This window comes from Microcaecilia unicolor, chromosome 14 (assembly GCF_901765095.1).
Source record: "Microcaecilia unicolor chromosome 14, aMicUni1.1, whole genome shotgun sequence".
Classification (NCBI taxonomy): Eukaryota; Metazoa; Chordata; class Amphibia; order Gymnophiona; family Siphonopidae; genus Microcaecilia; species Microcaecilia unicolor.
The window spans coordinates 12,763,712-12,787,902 of record NC_044044.1 but is presented as its reverse complement, the minus strand read 5'-3'; the positions used below and the strand labels follow the sequence as shown (position 1 = coordinate 12,787,902).

Here is a 24,191-nt window from a genome sequence, read left to right as displayed (position 1 = left end):
CAACAACCAAAAGCGATCCATGATGATAAGTGTTGAAGTTTATTAAGAGGCCAAAAAGACTTATCGCGGGTCGCTTTTGGTTTTGTTTGGTAGACTGTAGTCCTTTCCCTACTGTTTTTGTGTTTGTTTGGATTCTGTTGTCGTAGGAACTTTTATTTCCTTTTTGTTTCTAGTACAATTAAGCACGAAGACAAAAACAGTAGGGAAAGGACGATAGTCTACCAACGAAACCAAAAGCGATCCATGATGATAAGTGTTGAAGTTTATTAAGAGGCCAAAAAGACTTATCGCGGGTCGCTTTTGGTTTTGTTTGGTAGACTGTCGTCCTTTCCCTACTGTTTTTGTCTTTGTTTGGATTCTGTTGTCGTAGGGACTTTTATTTCCTTTTGATTTCCAGTACAATTAGGCACGAACATTTATGACTGCCATTGATCATATGTGCTTGCACCTAAAGTTAGGCACATAAATGTAAACTTAGACCAGTACCATTATAGAAGTCCCACTTAGTGCTACTTTCCAACTAATAGGTCCAGTGCGGAATACAAAACATTGAATCTAGTCATTCACTAGCAATAATCCAATATCTTTCCCAATTACAATAAAACAACAGTGAATATTAAAAATGCATTCAATTAACAGAATATATCTACCCAAGTAGTATCAAATTTTTGAAAGGAAAATAATAAATTTTAATTTTTTTTCCGAAAAGGCAAGGATCTGCTTAGAAGGATGTGTGGAGCCCAGTGGCGTACCAAGGGGGGGGGGGGGGGTGCCGCGCGCCTGCCAGCTCTTCGTTTTCATACTCCCTCTGCCCTGGAACAGGTTACTTCCAGTGTGCTGCTGCGGCTAAGAAAGCAAATAGAATGTTGGGTATTATTAGGAAAGGTATGGAAAACAGGTGTGAGGATGTTATAATGCCGTTGTATCGCTCCATGGTGCGACCGCACCTTGAGTATTGTGTTCAATTCTGGTCGCCGCATCTCAAGAAAGATATAGTAGAATTGGAAAAGGTGCAGCGAAGGGCCACTAAAATGATAGCGGGGATGGGACGACTTCCCTATGAAGAAAGACTAAGGAGGCTAGGGCTATACAGCTTGGAGAAGAGACGGCTGAGGGGAGACATGATAGAGGTATATAAAATAATGAGTGGAGTGGAACAGGTGGATATGAAGCGTCTGTTCACGCTTTCCAAAAATACTAGGACTAGGGGGCATGCGATGAAACTACAGTGTAGTAAATTTAAAACAAATTGGAGAAAATATTTCTTCACCCAACGTGTAATTAAACTCTGGAATTCGTTGCCGGAGAAAGTGGTGAAGGCGGTTAGCTTAGCAGAGTTTAAAAAGGGGTTGGACGGTTTCCTAAAGGACAAGCCCATAAACCGCTACTAAACGGACTTGGAAAAATCCAAAATTCCAGGAATAACATGTATAGAATGTTTGTACATTTGGGAAGCTTGCCAGGTGCCCTTGGCCTGGATTGGCCGCTGTCGTGGACAGGATGCTGGGCTCGATGGACCCTTGGTCTTTTCCCAGTATGGCATTACTTATGTACTTATGTACTTATGCACCCGGGGGGGTTCTTTCGCCGGGGGGGCGTCACGCTGTTCCGGGGGGGGGGGGGGTGCTGCACCCGGGGGGCAGGGCGCATCGGCGATCCGCCCCGGGTGTCAGCTCTCCTAGGAACGCCACTGGTGGAGCCACCCCTGAAAGAAGCCGCTGCTGTTATAGGTGGACTGAAATCAGGCTCTCCAGGGCATCTGTAGCATGAAAATGAATCACACGTATGTCAGTATATCTCATGAGTGCAAACAAGAGTGGGAATGTGAACCAGGCTTATCTAAAGAGCAGGAACCAGACAAAAATTAGAGTTAAAAACCAACAAACTATATTTATTTATATATACTTAAAAAAGACTAATAAATATTTTTTGAGATAATGACTCGACACAACGTTGTGTTTCGACCTGGTGGCCTACATCAGGAGTCTTGTGAACGCAGTAAGAACAATACTCATGAAATGATGTTATAAAATATCTCAAACGTCAATGGATAAACAGGTAGACACGAGCAATAGATGGTTTGCTTACAACGGTCTTTTTCAAGACCCATCTTACGTTTTTATTTCAAGATTTGTTTATCCATTGACGTTTGAGATATTTTATAACATCATTTCATGAGTATTGTTCTTACTGCGTTCACAAGACTCCTGATGTAGGCCACCAGGTCGAAACACAACGTTGTGTCGAGTCATTATCACAAAAAATATTTAATAGTCTTTTTTAAGTATATATAAATAAATAAAGTTTGTTGGTTTTTAACTCTAATTTTTGTCTGGTTCCTGCTCTTTGGATAAGCCTGGTTCACATTCCCACTCTTGTTTGCATTCATTCTCTATCCCGTGGGATCTATTGAGTTCTCTTTAGAGTATATCTCATGAGCACACTTCCCTCTAAGCCTGGGGTTCTCAACCCAGTCCTCGGGACGCACCTAGCCAGTCTGATTTCCAGGATAGCCACAATGAATAAGCAGGAGCTAGATTCGCATGCACTGCCTTCAATATATGCAAATCTATCTCAAGCAAATTAATTGAGGATATCCTGAAAACCAGATTGCTAGGTGTGTCCCGAGGACTGGGTTGAGAGAACCTCTGCTCTAAGCTGTGTGGGAGCCCTCCACCTACAGCCCTTGCCAGTGGGTGGTGCTGTTTCACTGTCACATTTTCAATAGGGAGGGGACAGGTAAACTCTGCAGGACTCCTGGGAACCTGCCTGCCGCTAATGGATTGAAAACACTATACTGAAGCACTACCCCTCCACTGGCATCAATGCAGTTGGAAGGACTCCTGTTCAGCTTAGAGGGAACAGTGCTTATGAGTATTCATGGGCTGACCTGTGGAGGGGGAATCCTTCGAGGAATGGGTTTGAGAACTGTCACCTATTTCAAAATCTGGAGAAACCAGAGGCATGGGATGGCACAGGCTGGGGCTGTGAGATGCCTTTTGTGAGGAGGCAGACAAGGGTGGGGTCAACACACAACCATCAGGATTAGATAACAGGAGGAGGTGGTGCTGGCCTTCACACTACTGCAGTCACACCCATACTGTCAGGGCCCCAGAGCTTATCCTGCATCCCAAGTGAGGCTTTATCTCACAGCTAGAGTATGGCAGAGCATAGCAGCAACTGGTAGCATGTAAATGACAGGCTCTCTCTGTCCCTGTGCCCGTTTTTTCTAACTATCGAGTCTTAGGGCTGACAGCTTTGAAACCCTATGCCCAACCCCTGAGCTGTTTGGTCCTAGAGATGACAGGCGCTGTGCCCGTATCCCATACAGTTTTTCCTCAGATAAATGAGTGAGTTTTGTGTTCACAGTCTGTGACAGGAATGAAACACATTCTTGGGTACAACGTCACTTAAAAAAAACAAATGTACAGCTAGTGCTCTTACAGCACTTGCATTATGTCAAAGAGAGCCTTCTTCTGAGTTACTACTACTTAGCATTTCTATAGCGCTGCTAGGGTTACGCAGCGCTGTACAAGTTTAGCATGGGGAAGGACAGTCCCTGCTCAAGAGAGCTTACAATCTAAAGGTTACAAACTATGTAGTCAGTGTAGGTAACTTACAACTTAGGTAGTCAATGTAGGTAGGAGTTAATGTAGTGTGATATATACTGGTGCACTTCAGAGTTCATTTTAATCAAGCCAATGGTGCCTAAGAAAACTGGATATATTTTTGTAATCTCTCTCACACATTTTCTTGGCCTATGACTGCATCTCTGGTACTTGACGATCTTATCTTTTTCCATATGGAAGTACAAACTACTGACACATGATAAGAACATAAGAACATGCCATACTGGGGTCAGACCAATGGTCCGTCCAGTCCAGTATCCTGCTTCCAGCAGTGGCCAATCCAGGTCACAAGTACCTGACAGAAACCCAATTAGTAGCACCATTTCATGCTACCAATCCCAGGGCAGGTAGTGGCTTCCCCCATGTCCATCTCAATAAAAGGCTATGGACTTTTCCTCCAAGAACGTGTCCAAACCTTTTTAAAAACTAGATATATGAACCGTTGTTACCACATCCTCCGGCAACGAGTTCCAGAGCTTAACTATTCTTTGAGTGAAAAAAATATTTCCTCCTATTTGTTTTAAAAAGGAGTCCCATGCAATTTCATTGAGTATCCCCTGGTCTTTGTACTTTTTGAATGAGAGGGAAAAAACGATCCACCTCCACCGGTTCCACTCCACTCAGGATTTTGTAGGTCTCAAACCATATCACCCTCGGCCATCTCTTTACCAAGCTGAAAAGCCCTAACCTCTTTAGTTTCCTCATACGGCAGCAGTGACATCCCCTCTATCGTTTTGTTCGCTCTTCTTTGACCCTTTTCTAATTCCGCTATATCTTTTTTGAGCTACGGCGACCAGAATTGAACACAATACTCAAGGTGAGGTCGCACCATGGAGCGATACAGAGGCATTATGATGTTCTTGGGGTTTTCTCCATTATCGCTATGTAAAGTTTGCTGGCATCAAACCTTTGCGGACTGGTCTTAATGCCCCCGTCCCATGTCATCACAATGCCTTCATTCTCTGTAATTCTGTCTGGGTTGTGATCTCAGTATTTTCCTGGTGCCACAGTGTTACTGTGCTTACACAAATTTCTCTTGCATGGAGACAATTTAAACAGCCAGGAGAAGCTCCTGACCTTTTAAATCATCTGTCTGGGCTAACCGAGCATTTTCATCTGCACTTAACCAGGTGGGGGAAGAGAGGTTGGTAGTTGGGAGGCGAGGATAGTGGAGGGCAGACTTATACGGTCTGTGCCAGAGCCGGAGGTGGGAGGCGGAACTGGTGGTTGGGAGGCGGGAAATACTGCTGGGCAGACTTGTACGGTCTGTGCCCTGAAAAAGGCAGGTACAAATCAAGGTAAGGTATACACATATGAGTTTATCTTGTTGGACAGACTGGATGGACCATGCAGGTCTTTTTCTGCCGTCATCTACTATGTTACTATGTTACCTGAAAACAGGGGTGTAGCTACGTGGGGTCACGGGGGCATGGGCCCCCACAGATTTTGCCCGCCCCTGCATCAGGTACCTTGTTTGCTGGCAGGGGTCCCCCAATCCCCGCCAGCCAAAGAGTTTTCTTCAGCACCGGTCGACTCTGGCGCCTTCATTGTGGGATAATCTGTTTCTGACGCCTTATGTCCTGCAGCGTGCATGTAGCCCTGTGCAGGACGTAAGGTGTCAGAAACAGATGATCCCACAACGAAGGCGCCGGAGTCGACCGGCGCTGAAGAAGACTCTTCGGCTGGTGGGGATTGGGGACCCCTGCCAGCAAACAAGGTACCTGATCTGGCAGGGGGAGGGGGGGTTTGCGGTTGTGGAGGCGGTCCAAAGTGGCAGGGGGGGGCAGTTTGCAGTTGCGGCGGCGGGGGGGGGGGGGGGGGTGTCCAAAGTGGCGGGGTGGCGGCAGGGGGAGGTGGCTAAACAGTGCCCCCCCTCCCGCCGAGGTCTGGCTACGCCCCTGCCTGAAAATACCCAGTTAGCGCTCAAGCTGAAACTGGCTAAATTGGGGGGGGGGGGGCGTTCCAGGGGCGGAGTCAGCCCTTAGCCAGTTAACATAACCGCATAAATAGGACTTCATAAAACACAGTCATATCTTTATGAGGTTCTTCATAACCAGTTAGGTGCCGAATATCGCACTTAACCAGTTGTTTTTAGCTGGCTCCCTATACCCAAAAATTCAATGCCAGAGCCTAGGCATGGCCTGGCATTGAATTTCCAGGTTTAACGCTGGCTGCGGTCAGCAAGGGGCCGATCAGTACTGGCTGAATACCAGGCTTCCCGGTATGCAGATCTCGGTGGTTCATCCATCTTTCTCTTTTCCAGACGCGAGGTGCTGAATGAGGATTCAGGCTTTGAGATTCAGGATTGTACGGAGGAGCAACTTCAGCGTATGAATAGCACTGAATACTGTGGTGCCCTCTCTGACCCCCAAGGGCTCTTCAAGGACTGTCATGCTCTCATCTCTCCAGATGAATATCAAGAGTGAGTAATGGGATGATGCAGTGTTGCTCACCTAAGAGGCGGAAGGGGACTCTCCCTGGAGTCAGACTTTCTATAGATTTTGGAATTGGACAGTAGCTGACATGAAGAGATCTGTAGCAACACCGATGAGAAGAGAGGTGTTCAGAATAATGGGGCACGAGAGGAAGGGAAAGGGACTTGATATACATTCAAAGCGGTTTACAAAGTATCTACAGGTACTTATTTTGTACATGGGGCAATGGAGGGTTAAGTGACTTGCCCAGAGTCACAAGGAGCTGCAGTGGGAATCGAACCCAGTTCCCCAGGATCAAAGTCTGCTGTGCTAACCACTAGGCTACTCCTCCACTCCTTATGCTTTGGGATTCCAGAATCCTGCTATTCTTTGGGGTTCTACTTGGAATACCCTTTGAGACTGTGCATGGAATCTTGTGGCAGTGCCGTAGCGAGGGCTAATGGCACCCGGGGCGGGTCGCCGCTGTGCCCCCTCCTCGGGTGCAGCACGGCGCAAACCCCCCCCCCTGTGGTGCACTCCCTCCGGAGCACAAACCCCCCCCCCCCCCCGGACCACATTCTAACCTGCGGGAGGGCCGATCCGCCCCGAGTGCACGTCACTCGGAGCTGCGTCGGCCCCGCTGGTTCCCTGCTCTTTCTGCCCTGGAACAGGAAGTAACCTGTTCCGGGGCAGAGAGAGCAGGGAACCAGCGGGGCCGGCACCCCCCGAGCGCGTGCACCCGGGGCGGACCGCCCCTCCCACCCCCCCTTCCTACGCCACTGTCTTGTGAGACTCGATATACTGCCCTTTTATTTTGCAACTACATTCAAAGTGGTTTACATAGTACATACAGGTACTTCTTTGTGCCTGAGGCAATGGAGAGTTAAGTGCCCAGAGTCACAAGGAGCTGCAGTGGGAATTGAATCCAGTTCCCCACAATCAAAGTCCACTGTACTAACCACTAGGCTACTCCTCCACTCATTCCACCAATAAGAGCCAACCTCATCAGTGATGTCACAATGGCTTGATTGCCCGATACTTGGCTCACTTCTGATATTGTGATGTCATAAGGGGAAAGGAAAATGGGACTTGATATGCTGCCTTCCTGAGGTTTTTGAAACTACATTCAAAGCAGTTTACATATATTCAGGTACTTATTTTGTACCAGGGGCAATGGAGGGTTAAGTGACTTGCCCAGAGTCACAAGGAGCTGCAGTAGGAATTGAATCCAGTTCCCCAGGATCAAAGTCCACTGTACTAACCACTAGGCTACTCCTCCAGAGAATGAGGAAGGAGAGTTGAAAAGGGCAAATGCTTTAACAGTAGAAGAGTTTAGAAAAAGAGAGCAGAAAGGTAGAGAAAGGCAGTGGCGTTCCTAGGGGGGGACGGTGGGGGCGGTCCACCCCGGGTGCACGCCGCTGGGGGGGTGCCGCGCGCGCCTGTCCTCCGTTGTTCCATGCTTCTTCTCTGCCCCTGAACAGGTTACTTCCTGTTCCGGGGCAGAGAAGAAGCATGGAACGGAGGACAGGCGTGCACCCAGCCGGGGGGGGGGGGGGGGGGGGGGGGGGGGTCCGCGCTGCATCGGGGGGGGGGGGGCGCATCGGCGATCCGCCCCGGGTGCCAGCCCCCCCAGGAATGCCACTGGAGAAAGGAGATCTTCTGCAGGAAGTGTTCACTGAATTTAGAAGGGAGATAGAAAAATAACAAGATGAACACTGAATGGCCCTTGTGGGGATGGTTTTATTTATCTATAGTTCTCTCGATATACAGCACAAGGCCTGCACATAGACATCCAAGCGGTTCACAAAGCTAAAATCAGGACAGTATAAGAGCAGAATGAAGACTCAAAATAGTAAAGAGAAAAGGTTGTCATTTAGTTACGGGTGGGGAAGGATTCAGAGAAAAGGTGAGACTTTTCTCTCGGTTAAGCTCCTGAGGATCCTGTTCAGAAGGAATGGATCCTCAGGAGCTTAACCGAGATTGGATAGCAGAGCCGGTAGTGGGAGGCGGAGCTGCAGGTTGGGAGGCGGGGATAGTGCTGGGCAGACTTATACAGTCTGTGCCAGAGCCGGTGGTGGGAGGCGGGGCTGGTGGTTGGGAAGTGGGGATAGTGCTGGACAGACTTATACGGTCTGTGCCAGAGCCGGTGGTGGGAGGCGGGGCTGGTGGTTGGGAGGCGGGGATAGTGCTGGGCAGACTTATACAGTCTGTGCCAGAGCCGGTGGTGGGAGGCGGGGCTGGTGGTTGGGAAGTGGGGATAGTGCTGGGCAGACTTATACGGTCTGTGCCAGAGCCGGTGGTGGGAGGCGGGGCTGGTGGTTGGGAGGCGGGGATAGTGCTGGGCAGACTTATACGGTCTGTGCCCTGAAGAGCACAGGTACAAATCAAAGTAGGGTATACACAAAAAGTAGCACACATGAGTTGTCTTGTTGGGCAGACTGGATGGACCGTGCAGGTCTTTTTTCTATGTTACTATGTTGTTATGACTTAAGAAGTTTTTTTAAAGGCCGCAACTGTGGTCTATTTTCTAAGACAGAGGGGAGGTCATTCTCTTTTTAGGGAATGTATTAAAATACTAGTTAGATTTGCAGATCTTATCTACCCCGATTCCTTCCAGCGCAACCTTTTTTTCTGTAGTTGGCCCTATCAATTAACCCTTTCCTTTCTCTGTTCCCGTCCTTTTTTTTTTGTTTCAGGAACTGCATTTTTGACCTGTGTGCCCTCTTTAACGACACAGAGCTGAGATGTTTCAACTATGAGGTCTACGTCCAGGACTGTCAGGAGATGGGGGTCCATTTTACCCCATGGAGAGACTTAACCAACTGCAGTAAGTCTCAGGGTTGGAGCGGCATGAGACAGCTGGCATGGATCACTAAGGAATTCAAAAGGGCAGTGTTTCCCAAGTCCGGTCCTGGAGTACCCCCTTGCCAGCCAAGTTTTCAGGATATCCACAATGAATATGCACGAAAGAGATTTGCATATAATGGAGGCAGTGTATGCAAATCAAGTTCATACATATTCATTGTGGATATCCTGAAAACCTGACTGGCAAGGAGCAATCCAGGGCTGGACCTGGGAAACACTGCAAATAGAAGAAATTAGAAAAGGTACAGATAAAGGGGAAGGGAATGACTGCCCTATGAGGAAAGGCTAAAGCAGCTAGGGCTCTTCAGCTTGGAGAAAAGACAGCTGAGAGGAGATATGATAGAGGTCTGTAAAATACTGAGTGGAGTGGAACAAGTAGATAAGAATTGCTTGTTTACTTTTTCCAAAAATACTAGGACTACAAAGTAGTAAATTTAAAACAAATTGGAGAAAATATTTCTTCACTCAACGTGTAATTAAACTCTGGAATTTGTTGCCAGAAAATGTGATAAAAGCAGTTAGCTTAGCGGGGTTTAAAAAAAGTTTTGGATAACTTCCCAAAAGAAAAGTCCATAAGCCATTATTAAAATGGACTTGGGGAAAACCCACTGCTTATTTCTAGGCTAAGCAGCATAAAATGTATTGTACTGTTTTGGGATCTTGCCAGGTACTTGCAACCTGAATTGACCACTGTTAGAAACAGGATGCTGGGCTTGATGGACCTTCAATCTGTCCCAGTATGGCAACACTTATGTTTATGTTCTTATACAATAGGGAACCCAGTCCTCGGAGCACACTCAGGGCCCAGTCACTTAGAATTTTTAGGAAATTTTAATCCCACTGAATTCAATGGGGATATCCTGAAAACTTTGACTGGCACTGTGTGCCCTGAGGACTGGGTTGAAAACTTCTGCTGTAGACATCATGGGACTTGCAGCATTGATTTCAATGGGCAGGATCAGGCACTACAAATCCCATACTGCTGTGGGATGTAACTTTAAAAGCAGGACTGGCCATAAAGTCTCCAGCCTGGAACTGGGTAACTTGGCATTTCTACATGTTGAACTGGAAAGAAATAGGGTTGTGCCAACTAGATCCAGATTCGCCCGACAGGGTTGATCCAGTCCTGGGCTGCCACCACTGCTATTGCTTGCGGGGTCTTGTGATTTAGATTTCCCCATTGGATTCCCTAAGACAGGGTTTCCCAAGTCCAAGCTGCTGAGTTGTGTAGTATTTGAAGATACTTGAGTTGGTAAAGAGCAGGGTCGCTGAGAGGGGGGGCAGGAGGGACAAAATTCCCTGGTCCCGGGCCTTCAAGGGGCGCCCGGCGCCGAGGTCTCTCTCCTCCTGCTCCCAGGCCACCGGCGCTGCGGTCCCCAGTCTCACCTGCCCGCCCTCGGCTCCGTCAACAGTCCCCCTCTGTCCGCCACAGGGCCCCCTGCATTCAAATCGGCAGCGCCTCACTTCTGTGTGAAAGCGGCTGATCGCCTCCCTCCCTGTGTCTCGCCCTCATCTGATGTTGTAATTTCCTGTTTCTGCGAGAGCAGACCCGAAGGGAGGCGATCTTGCCGCTTTCACACGAAGGTGAGGCGCTGCTGATTTGAATGCAGGGAGCCCGGTGGCGGATGGAAGGGGGCTGTTGACGGGGCTGGAGGTGGGCGGGTGGAGACCGGGGACTGCGGCGCCAGCGGCCTGAGTAGCGATTGGGGGGGGGGGGACGGCGGCGGGGACCCGGGGGCGGCCTTGCCCCGGGCCCGGCTCAGTCTCTCGGCGGCCCTGGTAAAGAGCTACACCATCACTGACAGAATTATAATAGTTGAGAAATTGAAAAAGCACGAGCCAATGAAAGAAGAGCCTACAGATTTCTTTGATGCGCTGAATGAAGGACAGAGGGGATTTAAATGTCATCCCTTTTGAGTGTGATGTTTTTAATCTATCTTGGCAGGTATGAAGTGCCCACCCCACAGCACCTACCAGAATTGCATGACAGCCTGCCCAGCCAGCTGTGCCAGTCTGGCAGCCACTTCAGAATGCAGCCTGCCCTGCACAGAGGGCTGTGCCTGTGACCGGGGTTACGTGCTCAGTGGCGAGGACTGCGTACCCTACAGCCAATGTGGCAGCACCTATAACAACCAGTATTACCCGGTATGACTCTCCTCTAAGCCACAAGGGAATAACCTAGTCTGGTTTTACTTTCCATTGCAGAGAAACGCCAGGGGGGAGCGGGGCATAATTTAAAACCAAGACTGGACTTAGCCCGCCTCTGGTGACCTATAACTAAGTGGACCCTCTTTTTCTTTCATTTAATCATCTCTTCTTAATCCTTTTTTTTTTCTTTTCATTTTTGGTATTTAGTAGGAAACTAAATCCCTATTGTGAGCCCCTTGCAGTAAGTGGAGGAGTGGCCTAGCGGTTAGGGTGGTGGACTTTGGTCCTGGGGAACTGAGTTTGATTCCCACTTCAGGCACAGGCAGCTCCTTGTGACTCTGGGCAAGTCACTTAACCCTCCATTGCCCCATGTAAGCCGCATTGAGCCTGCCATGAGTGGGAAAGCACAGGGTACAAATGTAACAAAAATAAAATAGATACTATTGGAGATTCTACATGGAATGTTGCTACTATTGGAGATTCTACATGGAATGTTGCTATTCCACTAGCAACATTCCATGTAGAAGGCTGTGCAGGCTTCTGTTTCTGTGAGTCTGACGTCCTGCACATACGTGCAGGACGTCAGACTCACAGAAGCAGAAGCCTGCGCGGCTACATTGGTGATCTGCAAGGGCCGACTTCTACATGAGTGGAATAGCAACATTCCATGTAGAATCTCAAATAGTAGCAACAGTGGAGGAGTGGCCTAGTGGTTAGGGTGGTGGACTTTGGTCCTGAAGAACTGAGTTCAATTCCCACTTCAGGCACAGGCAGCTCCTTGTGACTCTGGGCAAGTCACTTAACCCTCCATTGCCCCGTGTAAGCCGCATTGAGCCTGCCATGAGTGGGAAAGTGTGGGGTACAAATGTAACAAAAATAAAATAGATACTATTGGAGATTCTACATAGAATGTTGCTACTATTGGAGATTCTACATGGAATGTTGCTATTCCACTAGCAACATTCCATGTAGAAGGCTGCGCAGGCTTCTGTTTCTGTGAGTCTGACATCGTGCAGGACGTCAGACTCACAGAAGCAGAAGCCTGCGTGGCCACATTGGTGATCTGCAAGGGCCGACTTCTACATGGAATGTTGCTAGTGGAATAGCAACATTCCATGTAGAACCTCAAGTGGAGGAGTGGCCTAGTGGTTAGGGTGGTGGACTTTGGTGGTCCTGAGGAACTGAGTTTGATTCCCACTTCAGGCACAGGCAGCTCCTTGTGACTCTGGGCAAGTCACTTAACCCTCCATTGCCCCATGTAAGCCGCATTGAGCCTGCCATGAGTGGGAAAGTGCGGGGTACAAATGTAACAAAACTAAAATAGATACTAATGGAGATTCTACATGGAATGTTGCTATTCCACTAGCAACATTTCATGTAGAAGGCTGCGCAGGCTTCTGTTTCCGTGAGTCTGACGTCCTGCATGTACGTGCACATGCAGGACGTCAGACTCACAGAAGCAGAAGCCTGCGCGGCCACATTGGTGATCTGCAATGGCCGACTTCCAGTGGAATAGCAACATTCCATGTAGAATCTCAAATAGTAGCAACAGTGGAGGAGTGGCCTAGTGGTTAGGGTGGTGAACTTTGGTCCTGAGGAACTGAGTTTGATTCCCACTTCAGGCACAGGCAGCTCCTTGTGCCTCTGGGCAAGTCACTTAACCCTCCATTGCCCCATGTAAGCCGCATTGAGCCTGCCATGAGTGGGAAAGCGCAGGGTACAAATGTAACAAAAATTTAAAAAAATCCCCTCAACATTTACTCTTAAAAGTCAAACCTACTTCTTTCTGTCACTCTATCAAGACCAGATCATCTAGCTACTCAGGCCCTTCCTAGTTGTCTGTCCATTGACCCTTTAGGATCCTGCACAGGAAAGATTGTGCAAAAGCTGGGCTGGGGAGGTGTTCTGTTTGGAACCTATGACACTGATCATCTGACAGCTTGAGAAAACAACTGTCCTGCAGCTTGTTTCTAACATCTGTTCAAGCATGCTTCTCATCCATCTTTTTGGAGGCAGAACAAACAAAATCAGATTTTCAACATCACTGCTAGAGAGGTGTGGTAGTCGTTTAAGTCCACTTTTAAAGGTAATCAATAGACATAAAACATGGAAAAGAAAGTAAGATGATATCTTTTTTATTGGACACTAGTAAGAAATGCGCGTTTCGGGGAAAAAATGAAACGGGCGCTAGGAAGGTAATCCCCCTCTCCCTCCCGAGTTCCAGACCCCCCCCTCCGTCCCTCCCTCCGAGTTGCATGCCCCCCTTCTCCTTCCCTCCTTCACTCACTTGGTTGTGAGTTTGTCTCATCGCGTTTCACTGAATCCCTGCCTTCCCCGCCCTCGTCGTCATCGCGTTTTGACGCAAGGGCGGAGCTACACTGACTGCAGGCCAAACCGGCGCCTCAAGTTTCCGGCTTGAGGCTTAATTGGAACGCTGGAGGTGCCTTTTATATAAATAGATAACTTAATACATTTCCGATCCAACATCACTACAATTCATAAAATCTGACTAGATGAGGAATGATACTCTAAAAGTGGGCAAGCTTTTCCGGCTGACAGCTGGACTATATCCTTGCAATATGGACAGGAATAAAGGAGCAGACTGGATCAGCCAGCTGTCTTTTTTTTTTTCTTCCTTCATTTGCTTTCTTGCTGTGTTATCTCACTTAAGACTTGCTGTAGACGGGAGGGTGTGGCAGGGCGTTCAGCTTTACCCCTTCTGTGCTTCTTGATCCAGTGTTCTGGCTGTGCTCTAGGAAGTAGAATTATGAGCAGGAGAAGACATCAGAATATAAATGTGAAAACCCCACAGTGCACATCATCCCAGGAGAAAAATCTTTTCCCCAATAACCTTCATCTCCTCTCCACACTTCTGTTCATAATGCTGTCTCCTCCTCTCTCTCTGATGTCCATAGCACCTCTCTTTCCCCACTTCTCCCCTGGCTGTTGGACTCTTTCCTTCCTAATCTCCACTGTCTGTTCCTATCTCTCTTCCCCTTATCTTTCTATAGATTCTCCACCCCCCCCCCCCCCCCCCGCCAACTCGCTTTTCTTTTGCTCATTTGTCGCTCCCCTCTCCTCCCTCTGCTCATAGTTGCTCTCTTCCTTTCTCCTCTCCCCCATCTGAAGTTCCAATCAATTCCCCCCTCTCCTATTTGTACCTATTATCTCTTCACTACAAACTCCCTGAGCACATACGCCAGGCCCCCTCCCTACCCATCTTCAAATCATTGCTCAATCCCACCTCTTCAGTGTCGCTTTCGGCACCTAATCACAACACCTCTACTCAGGAAATCTAGACTACCCCAAACTTGACATTTCGTCCTTTAGATTGTAAGCTCTTCTGAGCAGGGACCGTCCTTAGTTATTAATTTGTACAGCGCTGCGTAACCCTAGTAGCGCTCTAGAAATGTTAAGTAGTAGTAGTGCTTCTCCCCTTTTTACATCTCCCGCTCTCCCCCTCAGTCATCTTCCCCATTTGTACTGCTCTCCACTCCTTGCTCCTCCTTCCATTCCCCCATCGAGAGGGGAAGTCATGAGCTATAGGTGGAGAGGCGGAGGAGGGAGGGTTGTTTCATTTCTTCCTGACTCTCTCGCATTTGCTAGCTCCTCCGCCCTTTCTTTCCTCCTCATTGGTCTTCAGTGGGTTCCCGCACCTTCTGACTAAGTTTTTATTTTAACTTGCAGGTGAACGCTCATTTCCTTCAAGGCAACTGCAGCCAGAACTGTACATGCGTGAGCACTGGCGTGGTGGAGTGTCACCCCACGCAGTGCGATGGTGGGAACGTCTGCACTGTCTTCGACTACACCATGGACTGCTACGTCAGTAAGTGTGACTAGCAAATCGCAGGCCATCCACTGGCATGGCAGTGCCACTCCTGTGGTCTGTTTACAGAGGGGCACTGCTAAGTACGAACAGTGTCTCTGCAGGGAAAGGAGCGTGACTGCAGTGTATTTATGGCTGGAGCAGTGGCATAGCTATGTGGAGCCACGGGAGCCTGGGCCCCCATAGATTTGGTTCTGGACCCCCCTGCCGATTGACCCTCTCGACCCCCCCTCCCGCCGCCAAACCTGCCCCGCCGTCGCTGTGGGCTACCTTTGCTGGCAGGGGAACCCAACCCCCGTTAGCCAAGGTCCTCTTCTTCCGGCGCAAGGCTGGGACATGGCTGGTTCTATCTTATGTGGTTAACTGCGATATTCAGCACTTAATCACATAAGCGACACCACATAAAGATATTTCTGACTTTTATGCAGTCCAATTTAACTGCTAAACTTGGGCGGTTAAGTGCTGAATATTGGCACTTAACAGCATAAGTGCCGACTCCGCCCCTGGACCACCCACAAAATAGCCGGATTTGAGTTTAGCAGTATGTGGTGATATTCAGTAGCACTTGAATGGGGACATAGCCAGACACCCATCTGATGGGGTTTATTAACCTTGTCTCATCTCTGAAGCAGGGGAGTAGCCAGATTTCGCCAGGAGGGGGGTCCAGAGCCCGAGGTGAGGGGGGCACATTTTAGCGGCCGCTGGCTGATCTGCAAGGCTTCGTTCTGTTTCTGTGAGTCTAACGTACAACGTGTAGGACGTTAGACTCACAGAAACAGAACGAAGCCTTGCAGATCAGCCAGCGGCGTCAGACTCAGAAACAGAACGAAGCCTTGCGCCGGAAGAAGAGGACCCTGGCTGGCGGGGGTTGGGGTCCCCTGCCAGCAAAGGTAGGTGGCGGCGGGGGAGGGTTGGCGGCGGGAGGGGGGAGTCGAGAGGGTCGTCGGCAGGGGGGTCAAGTTGTTGGTGGTGGTGATGGCGCCGGCAGCGGGGGAGGGGGGTCAGCGGCGCCAGGTGGGGGCTAAAATGTGCCCCTCACCTCGGGCGCTGGACCTCCCTCCCACCAAAGTCTGGCTATGCCCCTGGGCTGGAGTAACTGTAGGGTATTTGATAGAGCTGAATGAGCCTTCAGGAGCTTGAACTCAGCACATGGCTCTGAGTTGGTTCATCCTTCTACAAGAGGGTGAGTAAAGAATGAGCAGAGCCAGGTTATTCTATTCCTGCTACTGTCGCCAATCAATTTGATCTTAATTTCTTTCTTTCTTTTTTTTTTCTTAACTTAGCTTAAGACAGGTTACATTCAGGTATATTACATATTTTCCTGTCTCTAGAACCTTACAATTTAAGGCTCCCTTTTACCAAGCTGCGGCAAAAGTGGGCCTGCGTTGGCTTTAGCGCGTGCCTTACACACGCGCCGAGGCCCCCTTTTACCAATAGGTGGTAAAAGGGCCATAGGCGCTGACTCCGTGGGTGCTCGAGCACCCCCAATATTTTACCCTCCTCAAATTAAGAATTTGTTGCCAGAGAATGTGGTAAAAGACGTTAGCTTTGCAGAGTTTATAAAAGGTTTGCATCATTTCCTAAAACAAAAGTCCATAAGCAGGGGCAGCCTTATTAGGCGAAGTAAGGTGGTTGCTTCAGGCGGCAGAATTTTTGGGCCTGCACGAAGTGCTCTCAACCCCTCTAGCAGTGACTTTCTCACTTCATTGTGGGCTAGCAGAAAATCCCTAATGGCCGCCTTTCAGCTGCCGTCACCACCGCCGCCTCTCCCCACTCCTACAGTGGTAAAAAGCCAAACGATAAACATGGGGCCTCTGAGACCCATTCACTCCTCCAAGGCCCCCTCTGATGCATACTTTCACGTCACAGATGTCATGACCTGGAGGCAGCTCAAACCAAAATGTATACATTAAACTACTCCATATCATTTACAGAAAATAAATACGTTTTTAGATTTTTACAAAACAGCGAGTAAGAACTAACTGGCCAATATTCAGCCGGCACCGGGCAACGTGCTGTCTGCCCGACGCCAGTGCAGTAGTCTGCATGGCCACGTGCAAGGCAGTCCTATTTTTGGCCAGTTTGACTTTGACCAGCTTGGATGATCAAAGTCAAACTGGCTAAAAGTAAACTGGATATTCAGTGTTGGTCACCAGAAATGGCCCAGCATTGAATATCCGGTTTTCGCGTCAACCGTGAGAGTTAGCCTGGCCATCTCCCAAGGCCTGAATATCGACCTCAATCAACTTGCTGACTCACTCAATCAGATTTTGGACACACACGAATGGTCACCCAGGTTGGAAGAAGAAAATCAGTGCAGCTTTGGGCATTCCAGCACAAGCTACAGTCCAGTGATGCCCTCTACAGGGGCGGCCCGACCATTAGGCCACCTGAGGCAGGGGCCTCAGATGACACTCTTTGGGGGCGACATCTTGGGGGGCAGCTTCGAGGCATTTTGCCTTGTCACGGTGACTTTTCAACCCCGCCAGCGGCAGCAATTCCCATACGCTGCCTTGCACCCGCCTCTTCCCTTTATTGTGGCCACCTGAAGTAACTTCCTGTTTCGTTCAGGCAGCCACAGTAAAGAGAAGAGGCAGGTACCGGCAGCAGTAGGGCAGCGTATGGGAATTGTTGCCACTACCAGGTTTGGAACATCACCACGATGAGGTAAAACGCCCGGGGGGGGGGGGCATCTCCGTCTCAGGCGGCATCTTGCCTTGGGCTGGCCCTGGCCCTTTAACACCCCCATTGACCACTTCCTGTCAGAAAAGGGTGGAACACAGCAGAGCTTGAGTGTGGGCCTGAAGCTCCTTTCCATGCTTACCTTGCTTAGCGTGTTGCACTAGCACTGGTACAGACTAATTTGATGGTTAGGGTGTTGTAAGTGGGATATAGTGAAGTATGGCTGTTTTCATATTTATTTATTTGTTACATTGTATCCCACATTTTCCCACCTATTTGTAGGCTCAATGTAGTTTACATAGTACCAGAGAGGCGTTTGCAGACTCCGGTGTGAACAAATACAATGTGATGTGATAAGATAAAGTTCATGTGGCACAGCAACATTAGGAATCATAAAGCGGAAGAGTTGTGTTATGTCCATTACATGCTTTAGTTTAGTTGTGTTGCCGAGATCAGGCATTTAAGTTGGATCGGTAGGGCATGCCTGTTTAAACAGGTTGGTTTTTAGTGATTTCCGGAAGTTTAGGTGGTCGTACGTCGTTTTCAAGGCTTTTGGTAATGCGTTCCACAGTTGTGTGCTTATGTAGGAAAAACTGGATGCGTAGGTAGATTTGTATTTAAGTCCTTTACAGCTTGGGTAGTGTAGATTTAGATATGTTCGTGTTGATTCGGATGTGTTTCTGGTTGGTAAGTCAATTAAGTCTGTCATGTATCCAGGGGCTTCGCCGTAGATAATTTTGTGAACCAGGGTGCAGATTTTGAAGGCAATGCGTTCTTTGATTGGGAGCCAGTGTAAATTTTCACGGAGGGGTTTTGCGCTTTTAAATTGCGTTTTTCCAAATATAAGCCTAGCTGCCGTGTTTTGAGCGGTCTGAAGTTTCTTTAACGTTTGTTCTTTGCATCCTGCATAGATTCCATTGCAGTAATCTACGTGGCTTATTACCATTGATTGTATCAGGTTACGAAATGTATTGTTTTACGTTTCCACCTTGAGTGGAACATTTTCTTTGTTGTGGATTTCACTTGGCTCTCCAGTGTTAAGTTGCGGTCCATTATAACACTGAGGATTTTCAGGCTGTCTGAGATGGGAAGGGTGTAATCTGGGGTGAAGATACTTGTGGGGTTGTCCGCGCTGTGTTGGGATGAGAGGATGAGACAATGTGTTTTTTCTTTATTGCGTTTTAGTTGAAATGCATTTGCCCATGAGTCCATGATGTTCAAGCTGAGCTTGATTTCGTTGGTGATTTCTGTCAGTTTAGTTTTGTAAAGAATGTATATTATGATATCATCTGCATAGATGAAAGGGTTAAGGCCTTGGTTGGATAGGGACTGCTAGTGGGGTCATCATTAGGCTGAAGAGGGTCAGTGATAGCGGTGATCCTTGTGGTACTCCAACAGTCTGCTTTCCACAGTGATGATATGTTTGAGTTTAGTACACAAGTACATAAGCACCGCCATATTGGGAAAAGACCAAGGGCCCATCAAGCCCAGCATCCTGTCTCCGACAGCTGCCAATCCAGGCTTCAAGAACCAGGCAAACCCCCCCCCCCCCCCAAAAACAAAACAAAAAACTTAATTCTTAATAATGTTCAGTGGACTTTTCCCTCAGGAATCTGTCCAAACCCCCTTTATTTTTGTTACATTTGTACCCCGCGCTTTCCCACTCATGGCAGGCTCAATGCGGCTTACATGGGGCAATGGAGGGTTAAGTGACTTGACCAGAGTCACAAGGAGCTGCCTGTGCCTGAAGTGGGAATCAAACTCAGTTCCTCAGGATCAAAGTCCACCACTCTAACCACTAGGCCACTCCTCCACGCAACATTCCATGTAGAAGTCGGCCCTTGCAGATCACCAATGTGGCCGCGCAGGCTTCTGCTTCTGTGAGTCTGACGTCCTGCACGTACGTGCAGGATGTCAGACTCACAGAAACAGAAGCCTGCGCAGCCTTCTACATGGAATGTTCCTAGTGGAATAGCAACATTCCATGTAGAATCTCCAATAGTAGCAACATTCCATGTAGAATCTCCAATAGTAGCAACATTTCATGTAGAATCTCCAATAGTATCTATTTTATTTTTGTTACATTTGTACCCTGCGCTTTCCCACTCATGGCAGGCTCAATGCGGCTTACATGGGGCAATGGAGGGTTAAGTGACTTGCCCAGAGTCACAAGGAGCTGCCTGTGCCTGAAGTGGGAATCCAACTCAGTTCCTCAGGACCAAAGTCCACCACCCTAACCACTAGGCCACTCCCAAATTCCGTAAGGCCAGCTGCTTGATATGTTCTTGTTGTTAGGAAACCCTTGATCCGGCTGAGTATGTTTCCACCAATCCCGAACATCTAGTAGTCTTATTAATATATTGTGGTTTACCATGTCGAATGCACTCGACATATCGAATTGGAGGAGGAGGATGTTTTTGCCTATTGCTATCTCTTGCTTGAATTTGGCTAGGAGAGTGAGTAGTACTGTTTCGGTGCTATGGACGGGGCGAAAGCCTGACTGTGATTCCTGTAATATTGAGAATTTGCTTATATAATCTGTAAGTTGTTTGGTTACCATGCTTTCCATCAGTTTGACTACCAACGGGGTAGACGCTATTGGGCGGTAGTTACGTGATTTCCTTTGTTTTTTTCTTGATATCGGGGTGAGTACCTGTATCTGTACCTTAACTATACTCTAGAAATTTCTAATTGCATTAACTGGTGCTTCCCTTTGTAATGAATGCTCTGAGTACCTCGTGTCTGTTATGGCTCAATGGTAGTCTGTTACCTCTTCTTCTTCACAGACAGTCCATGCCTGAGTGATCCATGTCAGAATGGTGGGATATGCATTGAAGCAGCTAATGGTTATTCGTGCCAGTGCCCTGCAGACTTCACAGGACAGGACTGTGAGTTAGATGCGAACCAGCCTTCCTCAACAGCCAATTCTTCTCTTACTACTACTTTTACTACTCCTGTTGACACCGAAGCAGCATCTACAGGTGAGGAACTTCCCATGACATAGATACCCGCCACTGCCTGGCACATTGTGGCTTGGCAACCATTGTCCTTCCTCGTCTTTCTCCCCTGCCTTGGGGTGAAGAGCCTCCCATGACACAGCTCTGTCAAAACCCAGATTTTATCTTTTCTTGTTGTATTTGCAGTAAATCTTGTCGCCATCCTTGCTGGAGTCCTGGTGCCCGTCGGGGTCATCATCCTTGCTGTGATCGCTGTCTGTCTGTACCGGCGCAAGGCCAGGTAGGTATGGCCGTGCAGGGTTCCAGAGTGACAGGGTATAAGCTCCGATTGTCCTATCCAACCACCTCAGACAAAAGTTCTTGCTATAGGTTTAACCAGTCACCATAGGGTACTTATAGGCAGGGTCGGTCTTAGAAATTGCGAGGGCCCTGTGCAGACCAGTTCGGTGGGGCCCGTACCCACGCCCCCTGCTCCCCCGTCCATGCACCCCCACCCCCTGCCTGCACAACCCCAGCCCGCCACCATAAGCCATAATTTATCAGAGTTTAAAAGGAGGTTTAGAGCTCTCAGAACCCCACCTCACTCCATACCTTGATGTGCGTCCACCACATTTCAGTAGAGAGCGGCAGACAGCGGCAACGATTTTCATATCCCGTCAGCTGCCGAGCCCGGAGCCTCCTCGCTGCTGCATCCTGCCCTTGCGGAAGTGACATCAAAAGGGGGCGGGATGCAGCAGCGAGGAGGCTCCGGGCTCGGCAGCTGACGGGATATGAAAATCGTTGCCGCTGTCTGCCGCTCTCTACTGAAATGTGGTGGATGCACATCAAGGTACGGAGCAGGGAGGTGTTCCGAGGCAGGACGACAGATGTGCCACAGATGCGGGGCCCCTAGCAACGCAGGGCCCTGTGTGACCGCCCCTGCCTAAGACCAGCCTTGCTTATAGGTATCTCCTTCACTGCTCAGTGCTTTCTATAACTCCAGGCCATGCACGTGGCATTTAGTGAGGCAAATTCCCTCCCACTGCTTGATACTTACATGGTATTCCCCTCCCTCTGTGGCACTTCCTTCCTTCACATTTTCCTGTGTGAACCCTGATCTCTACTTAGATATTCCTTTCTTTTCCTTTTTAGTAAGAAATTGTGGCATTTAAAAGAAAAACCTCCCCAGCAGGCAGCAGTGGAAGGTAAGGAACCCTCAGTTGCTTGGTATATTCAAAGTTTAAAACACATCTTCACACTCCCATGCTTCATCTTTCATGGAATTCTAACCTTTTGGAATTGTTCCCCGGCATACATGGGCAGCTGGTGCTGCTGGAGGGATCAAAACAGCAAAAGTAGAGGCTGGAGGGATCGCCACACCTAGGACAACCAGCTGATTCCATGCAGGGCCAGAGTTTCCACTAGACCGGGTTGGACAACCTCGGTCTTTCAGGACCACAACCCAGTTGGGTTTTCAGGATTCCCCAATGAATATGATCATAGGAGCCAACTTTTCAAAATTATTGGGGGTGCTAAGTCCAATGGATATAACCCTTCCCTGGACACATCCAAGGAATTTTCTTAATATTGGGGGTGCTCAAGCACCCACAGCACCCACAGAGTCGGCTCCAGTGAATATGATTGAGATCTATTTGCACGAACTGCCTCCATTGTATGCAAATAGATCTCATGCATATTTATTAAGAAAATCCTGAAAAAACGACCAGGTTGCAGCCCTCGAGGACCAAGGTTGCCCACCCCTGCGCTAGACAAACCAGGCACCTGCCTAAATGCATCTTCTGTCAGGTTTTCAGGATATGCATAAAATGGATTCACACCCACTGGTGACCCAGCTTATGGAGATTTATCTCATACGTATTCACTGTGGCTATCCTGGAAACCTGATTGGCTGTGAGGCCCTCAGGAGAAGTTTGGGAAGCCCTGGTCTAGAGGATGCCATGTACCTTTAAGGAGGTGGGTCTGAGGGCAGATATAGAGGTCTACAAAATAATGAGTGGGGTAGAGCGGACAGATGTGAAGCGTTTGTTTACGCTTTCTAACAATAATAGAACCAGGGGACACAAGATGAAATTAGAATGTTGTAGGTTTAACACAAATTGGAGAAAGTTTTTCTTTACTCAGTGCATGGTTAGACTCTGGAACTCATTGCCGGAGAAGGTCGTGACGTCAGCTGGCCTTGCTGAGTTTAAAGGGGGTCTAGACAGATTCCTGAAGGAAAAGTCCATTGATCGTTATTAAATTTGGGGGGTTTGCCAGGTTCTTGGGGCCTGGATTGGCCGCTGTCGGAGACGGAGTGCTGGGCTTGATGGACCTTTGGTCTTTTCCTGGCCAAAGGAGCTGTTGGTTGATCACCATCACATCTTCATGATCCCACAACTTCCAAGGGAGGCCTCTTTCCCCTTATCCCATACACTTTTAGTTCTCAAAGCTATCCTGAGCAACCTCGAGCCGGTCAGCTTTTCAGAATATCCACAATGAATATGCATGAGAGAAATTTTCATGCAGTAGAGGCAGTGCATGCAAATCTAGGACATGAATATTCATTGTGGATATTCTGAAAACCTGACTGGCTAGGGAGCCCCTAGGACAGGTTAGAGACTCACTGACCTAGGGGTTCACAACAGAAGCGTAGCTAGGTAGGGTGCAAGGGGAGCAGTCGCTTCCCCAAACAGATTTTGAATAAAATGGCACCTATGCGGATCAACCCTTCAGCTTCACACTAATGTCTATTTTACAAAAGCTCTGCTCCTCCTGACATCAAAACCTGGCTACACTTCTGGGTCCCAAACCTGTCCTGGTGGAACCCCAGCCTGTCAGGTTTTCAGGATCTCCGCAATGTCACACATGCTCGGTTTCAAAACTAAGTATGCGCGGCCTAAGGGGAAAAGCAGCTGCTTGACAGGCAATGCTGCAGAGTGAAGAGCAGCGCTGGAGGAAGACCTCTTCTGCTGGTGGGGCCCGGGGGGACCCCCGCCAGCCAAACCAGAAGCCCTGTCCCGAAGCCCTACTATGTCTGTTCCTCCCCAGCCTCCAAGAGGGGCCCGGCGCCGGAGTTCTCTCTCTTCTGCTCCTGTGGGGACGCGATCACCTGGCTCCCGTCAGGAGCAGGAGAAAGAGAGAGAGACCCCGGCGCCAGGCCCCCGATGGAGGCCGGGCCTGGGGAATTTTGCCCCCCCCCCACCCCTTGGTGATCCTGTGGCCATTGAATATCTGATTATGTGCAGCTGGCTGTCCCTTATATGGTTAAGTGTGATATTCATCACGTAACCACCTAAGTGAAACCAGATAAAGATACGATTGTGTTTTATGTGGTCCGATTTCTCCAGTTAACGTAGATGGTTAAGTGCCGACTCTGCCCCTAGACCACCCACGAAATATCTGGTATTTAGCAGCACTAACCGGTTAAGTATCGCTGAATATCGCGAGTTAACCGGCCAGGAGCCTCTCTTGGTTGATTTTAATTCACTTTAAATATCGACCCCTATGTTTGACACTCCAGAGGTGCACTGGATATAAACAGTAGAGATGACCAAAGCAATCATCAGTGTGTAGCTGGCTTTTATCAGTCGTTTTCTAAAACGACTCAACACGGGCCGAATTTTGGCTATAAAGCCAGCCTCAGCAGTGGAGGAATAGCCTAGTGGTTAGTGCAGTGGACTTTGATCCTGGG

General features: G+C 48.7%; 1 protein-coding gene across 1 annotated transcript in view; it reads left to right on the top strand.

Annotated features, from left to right (window-relative positions):
- The window catches only part of LOC115458290 (zonadhesin-like), a 162,617-nt gene that overhangs the window by 137,360 nt on the left and 1,066 nt on the right, over positions 1–24,191 (top strand). The window contains exons 76-82 of the mRNA XM_030188153.1: positions 5,893–6,051; positions 8,740–8,870; positions 10,854–11,053; positions 14,744–14,882; positions 20,351–20,545; positions 20,708–20,801; positions 21,653–21,705. Of these exons, the coding sequence (XP_030044013.1) occupies positions 5,893–6,051; positions 8,740–8,870; positions 10,854–11,053; positions 14,744–14,882; positions 20,351–20,545; positions 20,708–20,801; positions 21,653–21,705 (971 nt within the window). The remainder of the gene's footprint in view (positions 1–5,892; positions 6,052–8,739; positions 8,871–10,853; positions 11,054–14,743; positions 14,883–20,350; positions 20,546–20,707; positions 20,802–21,652; positions 21,706–24,191) is intronic.